Here is a 9130-nt window from a genome sequence, read left to right on the forward strand (position 1 = left end):
GGCCAGACTAAATTAGACATCCAATCCATTTAGGCTGGTTTATCAGGCTATGTGTGTTGTGCATTATGTTAGAAAGCCCTTGAAGCTTCCTGAGACGGTAAGCATCACCAATTAACCACACAAGATGACACATAACTGCAGGACACTTTTTTTTTTCTTAGGACATCCAAAGAGAATATTATGTCTGGGCTCTTTTTTTTTCTTTTTAAATGCAAAGTCACTCAGTCACTGTTCAACACATCTAGTAACTGTTAAAAAAACCCAACAACAAAAACACAAGTTCCCAGTTAGGGTATGTTTATTTGATGGACAAAATAGCACCGATAAGTTAAGCAAATATGTTGCAAACGTAATATGACTGTTTGTGAGAATTCTTTGCTATCATCCGAAAACACCAAGAAGATCCCTTTTCCACCTCAATTCAGTCAGTAGTTAACACCGTGGAGTACACAGTCAGTAGTTTAAACACCATGTAGCAGTTACTCAATCAGGCATTTTAGTTTTCGGTGTTCACTTCATTTGGTTAACTCTTACTGGAGTCAATTCACTCACAAAAGAAAAACACAGCACAAAAAAAAATACGTCACACAATTACAACCCAATTATGCCCATGGTTTTAAACAGGTGTTGCACGGTAATAGGGTTTCCTTCAGGCATAAAGGAGGAGAATCTCTACCCGTGATTTTAAACGGGTATTGCACGGTAAGAGAGGTTCCTTCGGGCATCGTGTCAACCCAGATGACCACGAGGTGAGAGCAGAACTGGGCCGAAATTCTTTGTCGAGTCCACTGTTGTTCAGTTGCTCACATCTCATCTGTCAGAGGGAGGCACCATCACAGGATATGAAACATGGGAGGGGCTCCTACTTCCTCTGAGTTAATGCGTTTGTGTTGAATCACTGAACCTCTTACTTGGGAGTACCTTTGTACAGTCTCAGTTAAAAACAAACAAATACACAAACAAACAAAAACATCCTGGTTAATGTTTCAGGATGGTTTTCCTTTTGCGCTACCTTTCACATGCACAGACACAAACTATAAATAGTAACACGTCCTTCATTGATGGATGAGAACCAGTGGTATCACAGCAAAATGGACGAGTCCTGTTTTGTTGTAAGTACATGTAAACATGCAGAACGGAAGATGCAACTCGTCCCTACAAAGTGTGAATGTGATTGTCCTTTTTTCATCCATCCATCCATCCGTCCGTCTATCCAGCGCTCCCACTATTTCTCCATTTTTGTCCTCTTGTTCTTCGCAGCTTCCCATTTAGTTACTCTTTTTTATTCTTTGATTCCTTGCAGCAGCTTCAGTAGGTGGGCCTCCATAACCTGTTGAACTGAGAAGCCAAAAGAAGATGAGAAGGTTCCTCACTTATTTCATTCAATACTTCATACAGTAATACAACATTTAGAAAACATTATTAAATTTGTACACATGCATATACAGTGAGGAGAAAATGTATTTGATACCATGCTAAAGTTGCCTAAAAAGAGGAATATAAAATCATCATTTCACAATTGATCTTAATGTCTTAATTCAAAAATTGAGTAAAAATAAAACCACTAAGCTCCCCAATTTTCTTTGTGATTGAAGAATGTTTCGTAAATAAATAAATGTTCCTCCTAAATGCTAGGGGGAAGGAAGTATTTGACCCCCAATGTAACCCTATGGGAATTTAACACATAGGGTTAACATAGGGGCAGGCAGATTTTTATTTTTAAAGGCCAGCTATTTCATGGATCTAGGATATTATGCATCCCGATAAATTTCCCTTGGCCTTTGGAATTAAAATAGCCCCACATCATCACATACCCTTGACCATAGCTAGAGATTGACATGGTGCTTTTTCCAGTAGGCCTATTAGGCTGTTTGATTTGCATTGAGCTCAATGAGCATCAAACAGGCTAATAGGCCTACTGGAAAAAGCACCATGCCAATCTCTAGCTATGGTGAAAGGTATGTGATGATGTGGGGCTATTTTAATTCCAAAGGCCAAGGGAAATTTATCGGGATGCATAATATCCTAGATCCATGAAATAGCTGGCCTTTAAAAATAAAAATCTGCCTGCCCCTATGTTAACCCTATGTGTTAAATTCCCATAGGGTTACATAGGGGGTCAAATACTTCCTTCCCCTAGCATTTTACGAAAACATTTATCTATGTACGATACATTCTTCAATCACAAAGAAAATTGGTGTCCTTGGCGGTTTGATTTTTACTCATTTTTTTAATTAAGGCATTAAGATCAATTGTCAAATGATGATTTTATATTCCTGTTTTAGCATGGTATCAAATACATGTGCTCCTCACTGTACATACTGTATACATCACAGAAAATCCTGATATTCCTACATGACTGAACTCATTGTTCTTTGACAGAATATAGTTCTTTGACAGAATATAACGATTCATGAGATCTTCCCTTCCATTCACGCTTGTAAAGCCTGTAGGAAGGTTAACCTGGGACCTAAAGACTGTCCGCTGTGTTCTGCTGCTATGCCGAACGCCCCAGTTCTCCCTGAGAAGCCCCCGAACGAGGTGACGTCCTTCTGCTGGTTTCGCTCAAAAGCAGCGCGGCGATTGAGTTTAGCATGCGGCTCCTGAACGGGACCAGGTTTCTAAACACATGACATCATGCTGCTACACACTCGCTTGATGTTTGTCAGGTATCATTAAGCAGACACACACACACACACACGCACACACACACTACCCGAGCCCCCCCACACACACTCCATACTAGCTACTATAGAGGAAATTCCTTAAGAGGTGGCTTATTTGACTAATTATGTGAAAACACACACACTGGGAGTCTGATTGCCACGCTGGGTGGGTGAGTGGGTGCAGGGGCGGTGGCGGGCACTGACAGGCGACACATCACAGAGGTCTTCAGTTGTAAATATCCGCCTCGAGTTTGTCAACGTCTCCTTCCCAGAACCCCATCTGAACTCGCTAAGCTTTTCCCCCCAATCACAACATTTGAACGTCCCCAGGAATCCGCACAGTGTAATTCGTACTAACAACTTCTTATTTGTACAAATGTGACGACTTTGGCTTGTTGTAGTGAAAATTATTTGTTGTGTCATTAGGCTGAGGTATATCATATGCTAGGCTAGTATATTATGATATCTTCTCTCTTGTTGCGTGTGGACGTGTGGATATTTACCATGTCGGTGGCCCATGGCCACGGCCATATCCATGGCGTTGAAGCCGGAATCGGACTCCATGGTGGGGTCGGCTCCGCTCTCTGTGGGAGGAACAGACGGGAAGGTTAACCAGACGCTCCGGAGTAAACAGTCAGTCAGTCACTACGGCTGAGAGATGCCTGATCAGACAGCAGACGCCTGTGGTGGAGGCAGGCAGACAGGACGTGTGTGTGTGTGTGTGTGTGTGTGTGTCTGTGTGTGTGTGTGTGTGTGTGTGTGTGTGTGTGTGTGTGTGTGTGTGTGTGTGTGTGTGTGTGTTGGCAGACGGGACTTAGGTGTGTTAGGCAGACGGGAACTGTGTGTATGTTAAGACGTCAAATGGCAGACAAACTATAACCACGGACAGGGAGCAACCTGAGCTCGACATTGGACGACCACCCTGGCCCCCATACACACACACACACACACACACACACACACACACTCACCTAGGAGGATTTCAACGCAGCGGACGTGATTGCCATGAACAGCGTAAAGCAAGGGGGCACCACCGTTCTGAAACACACATACGCACATACAGTTGATCATTTATCATTTAGTCTTTGGTCCTCGCTCTATCTGACTAAAGGATCTGCTCAGTGAAATCAAGCTCACTATTATGCAAACAGAACTTTCTGTGAGAATGTCTGAGGTTATCACAAATCTTTGAAACTGTTACATTTAATCTGTTTTCAGATCTGTTATCCGATTCAAATTCAAGCAACAAAGCACTTTTCCTCTGTCGCATGCACGCTATTTGTTTATCCAGCAAATAACGATGTCCACAGACAAGGTAGAGAATGTTTCATGATTTTATGAAAGTATTATGCATTGCAACATCAAAGCAAGTCAAATTCGTAGCTTATTATGTCTCATTCCATCAAACTACAGTTCCACTACCCGATTCTTTAAACTTACATAGTGCGGTTATAGCCGAAAGAGAGTCGCGAAGTGAATGCACTATTGCTGTTCACCCTGTTATGAGTTGATGAACCAGTGAAATGATTTTGGAAACATTATTCTAAGGTAGAAAAAACTCTTTGGTGTTGCTTTAAACCCTGATCTCCAGCACAGTGGCTGAGAGCTGTAAGCCCTGTGAGCAACACACCACTGCGTAGTTGAGCTGCCTATACAGCACTTGGTCAACCGTTGTTGTTGTTTTTTTTTTTGTATGTATATTTTTGGGGCTTTTATGCCTTTTAATTTTGACAGGACAGTAGAGAGAGACAGGAAGCAAATGGGTGAGAGAGTCGGGGTGGGATCAAGAAAGGACCACGGGGCGGGAATCGAACCCGGGTTGCCGGCGTGCAGTGCAGGTTCCCCAGCCAGTTGTGCCACGGCTGGGGCCCGTTGTTGTTTTCTTAAATGACATTGACATTGACATTGACATATGAGCTTTACCCAGTCGTATTCGTTGACGTCCACCCCGCACTCGATCAGCATCTTCACGATGTCCGTGTACCCTTTACTGCAGCCCAGGGACAGGGCGCTCTCTCTGCCCTTGGCCAGGACGTGGGGGTCAGCGCCCTGGGGAGGGAACATCGGGGGTCAGAGGTCAGAGTTCAATGCAGAGGTGCGTTCAAATTTGCAAAACATAGGCGAACGTTTGCAAGCGTTTTTTCCATTAGCCTTGAGTTTTCGGCCAATGTTTGCGAAACAATCGCAAACAGTCTGAGGAGGTAGTTCTCCACGAACATACAGTGGAACTGATTTGACGAAGGCAACAATGTAATTACCGCGTTAGAATGGAATGTTCACCACAAACGTTCACCACTGTTTGCCAAATATGAATGCACCTCAGGTGATCACAGTGTTCAGTATCCCCACATGGGATCTACTGTATACAGGTGATCACATCTCAGCCTTGTCCTGTCTTGAGTATTTTCACCTTAGGAACAAGCCTGCCCAACTCAGTACAACCACCCACCAGCCCTTGAGGGAAATGCCTTCAATTACTGCCAGAGGTTACGTTTGAAATGTCCTTTTCTCCCCTTTAGTCACCCCCCCCCCCGCCCTTTCTTCACTCTGACAGTGATGCTCTTGCTAGGACAATAATGTCTTCCATTCCTCACTCCATTTCCTCCTACAGGACTAGACCTCTGCTAGTCTGGCTGTCCATCAAACTGAGTACCAGTGACAACAAGAGTGTGAGTACACATTGCATATATCATATTTCCTGAGGTCTGAGGTTTCCTGTTGACCCCATTGCCACGGCGATATGATGTGCTGACTGCGTTGCCATGGTGATGTCTTACGTTCTGTAGCAGGAACTCGACGACGGCGATCTGGCCGTGAGCTGCGGCCCACATGAGAGGCGTGAAGCCCTCCTCGTCCTGCAGGTTAATCACGGTCTCTGATTGGACAAGATACGACAACACAGCTGTCAATCACCCGTATAATAACTGAATCATGCACAAAATGAGAAGGCACATCACTGCAGCATATTTTGAAATCAGTAGATAATGCTGTGTAACAGCAACCAAACAAAAACAGTCTGCTTATCAGATTTTGTGCTTGATGGTTTTTGTATGATAAAAGCACAGCACTGTGTGTTTGAGGTCAGGAACAGAATCAGATCTGTGCTTTACTAGCCAAGTATGTCAACACACACAAGGGTCTCTCTTGCAGCACAGAGAGTAACTAATATTGCAGTATAATCCTTTAGCTATACACGACACACACACACACACACACACACACACACACACACACACACACACACACACACACACACACAAACACACACAAACACACACACACACACACACACACACACACACACACACACACACAAACACACACACAGAGTATATGTGCAGATCTCCAACCCAGCCCAGAGACACTCACTCACCCTGCTCGATGCGGCTGGCCAAGTAGACCATCTCCCCCTGCGCAGCCAGCTGGTGGATGGACAGAGCTGAAAGAGAGACAGACACGGCCGGTCATACCAGTCCGACCACGCAGGTCTGGCCACGACCCAGTCTGACCACGCAGCCAAGACCCAGTCTGAGCAGGCCGCACAGCTCCAGCACAGCTTAATCTTCTTCAATAAAACTACATCTCAGTCCAAAAAGGTTCAAATGGAATGGACATATAAAGTGAGCTGAGGACTGAGGCAGTCGACAAACGTGTCTGCACTATCACTTTAGTTGATCCCCAATAATGAGTTACAGCCGTGTGTGTGTGTGTGTGTGTGTGTGTGTGTGTGTGTGTGTGCGCCTGAGTAAGTGGAAAATCATTTTTTCAACTCTGAGTCAAGCCTCAATGTCTGTTATCATCACTTCAGTTGATTCTTTATGACTTCAAACCAAAAGTATGTTTGAGTTTGAAGTCACTCTTTGGACCTGGGCCCTTATAGCTGGTTGGGTAACGACTTCCTCTGCCACTTCCTCTGTCTTCTGTGTGCGTTGTTGTTGGAGATGATACAACACATTCTGTCTAGCAACAACCATCTATGACAGGATATTACTTAACCACAGATGATCTATGCTGCTGCTGTACTGTCAGTATCTGGTGTGTCTGTGTGTGTGTGTGTATGTGTGTGTGTGTGTGTGTGTGTGTGTGTGTGTGTGTGTGTGTGTGTGTGTGTGTGTGTGTGTGTGTGTGTGTGTGTGTGTGTGTGTGTGTGTGAGAGAGAGAGAGAGAGAGAGAGAGAGAGAGAGAGAGAGAGAGAGAGAGAGAGAGAGAGAGAGAGGTGAGACACAAACGTGTCCTGATGCCCTGATGGACGATGATGGCTACTCACAGTGCACAAGCAGCGGCGTGGACGACACCTCGTTGCCACGGTGCTTGTTGGTCAGTGTGGTGGACTGCTTGATGGGGGAGAAGTGTTTGGTGGTGGAGGGCGTGTACACGTGCCGCACCTGGATCCCCGGAGTGGGAGACGTCTGGATGTTACACTCCGCTGGCCAAGGAAAGGCAAGAACAGTTCAGGAGAGATGAAGGGCAAGGATTTCTGTATGTGTGTGTGTGTGTGTGTGTGTGTGTGTGAAGGAAAGAAAGGCTCACATCAGGATAAGACATCATGTCTGAAGAATAGGGGAAAAAATGGCATTTCACTTTCAGTACTTTTACCCATGGCTTATTGTAGACGGTGAAGGTACTTCTAAGGCAAGACAGTTGAGCTAGTGTCTGCAGACTACTAGGCCTACTAGTAAGTGGTTTCATATGTTGGTCACTGTTCACATCATCATAAGATCCTAGCCGTGTGTGTCTGGAGGGTGGTGATGGTGGACAGATTACCTTTAAACAGGACAGACGCCACCTCAAGATCCGAGTTGACCTGGTCCTGGATGTTTTTGCTGTCCTCCTCGTTGAGCGACTTGACGAAACGCGAACACACGTTCATGTCGAAACGGTTTGGCAGGATGAACTTGATCCCCATGGCGACGTTCTGGGAGCCGGGGTCCTCCGGTGCGCCCACGCCGACACTGACCGGGTGCTCTGTCTTGATGCCAGTCATGTCTGGCATCACACACATGCCCTCCATGTCCTCTGTGGCCATCGGGCACCCCTCACACAAGCGGCCTTTCTAAATCTCCGTCGCTCACAGACGGATCAATCCTGGGGAACTTCGTTCTGCAAACTACAGTCAAAGGTGCCTAGCCCCCCATCAAAGAAACATCCAATGTTTACCTGCTGGAGCAAATGCAAGGTATTGTCACTGCCAATCTGCATATCACAGTGATTTAGTTGCACTAGCATTACACAAAGTTTATAACGAGGTAAAGTGTTGAAGTAATCAGACACATAGTCAATGACCACAGATTAACGTTAGTTCTAATGTTAGTTCCACCAGAGCCCGTCTACGTCCCTTATTAGACATTCTCTGGTTCCACGAACTGTTTAGTAACGTTAATAACATTAGGGCCATTGTATGCCCATGTTGTTTGTTGAAGTCAACAAATCGTTTATGGCACCACCATGTCCTGAAGTGCCAGAATCTACTTCAGCCTAACGTCAATACAGTGACTAAATTAAATCCTCACACAATATTGCTGGCTGCCTAGCATAAGACAGCAGCAAGCACGCTATTTGGAGATGATAAACCGGCTAGCATAGCTACTCCCTGCTAAAAACAGCAACATGCTAGTGTGTCTTGCATGTACATATGTAACATATTGCTCGTTAACGACAGTTTTTAGATCTTATTCAGAAAGAGTCCATGGGGAACCTGGTCTTGCAGCGTGTTATAACAGCGTTATATCACGATAATACCAGTGGGATATGCAGGGAATGTGATGCAGAACACCGCTATCAAGCTAGCTTGGCTGCTAACTAGCAAACTGCAGCTATCCAGATGGCTGTTTCTAGAGGGTATAAACGAACAACCTCTCAACAACGAACATCAACAAACCTCTGCTGTACCTTCTCTATCCTTCATTTTTAAAAGACTCCACTTACCCCAGTAGGTAGATCTGTGCTTCACAGCGACAGAGCACGCCTTGCTTGCTAGCTTCTAGCCGGCTACCGTGGGTTGTTTTGAAATCTATTGTTTTGCTTCGAGAGGAGCCGATGTGATGTTCCTCCTGACGTGTCTAGCTGTAATGGTCCAACATAGCAGCCAATAACACCGAGAGCGATCATAATTTGGCGATATATATATTTCTTTTACATTCATATGAATAAAGGAATTGGACAGGATTTTTAAAAATGTAAATATATATAATTAAGCAGGCTAGGCCTCTTAATTAAGAGGTTATGCCTAATTCTAGGTTAACTTTTATAATGAAGGGTAGGCCTACAGGCCTATGGCCCTTCAGGTATTTTTAATGATAAAAAATAACACTATTATTATTATTATTATTATTATTATTATTATTATTATAAAGCTTTTTTGCAGTTAATGTGTTGGTTGTCTTGTCTTACAGTAGGCTACTATTTTGTTCAAAATTGTTTAATGCATTACGGGGTCATTGTTTTCCATAGGCCAATGACTTGAA

The 9130-nt window shown here is 44.5% G+C and overlaps 1 protein-coding gene across 2 annotated transcripts; it reads right to left on the bottom strand.

The window, feature by feature from the left end:
- Window positions 1–280: 280 nt before the first annotated feature.
- On the bottom strand, window positions 281–8717 carry ankra2 (ankyrin repeat, family A (RFXANK-like), 2). 2 transcript variants are annotated; one of them, XM_062554759.1, is made up of 9 exons: window positions 8592–8717; window positions 7431–7823; window positions 6934–7092; window positions 6040–6105; window positions 5444–5541; window positions 4590–4715; window positions 3638–3704; window positions 3170–3250; window positions 281–1338 (listed from the first exon to the last, which is right to left on the bottom strand). In XM_062554759.1, exons 2-9 carry the CDS (start codon window positions 7690–7692, stop codon window positions 1283–1285), a joined length of 915 nt encoding a protein of 304 aa, XP_062410743.1. In that variant the 5' UTR covers window positions 7693–7823; window positions 8592–8717; the 3' UTR covers window positions 281–1282. The 2 variants fall into 2 exon arrangements, with proteins under 2 accessions (XP_062410743.1, XP_062410742.1); XM_062554758.1 differs by having other exon boundaries at window positions 7431–7826; window positions 8592–8651.
- Between the last annotated feature and the right edge of the window lie 413 nt (window positions 8718–9130).

This window comes from Sardina pilchardus, chromosome 14 (assembly GCF_963854185.1).
Source record: "Sardina pilchardus chromosome 14, fSarPil1.1, whole genome shotgun sequence".
Taxonomy (NCBI): Eukaryota; Metazoa; Chordata; class Actinopteri; order Clupeiformes; family Clupeidae; genus Sardina; species Sardina pilchardus.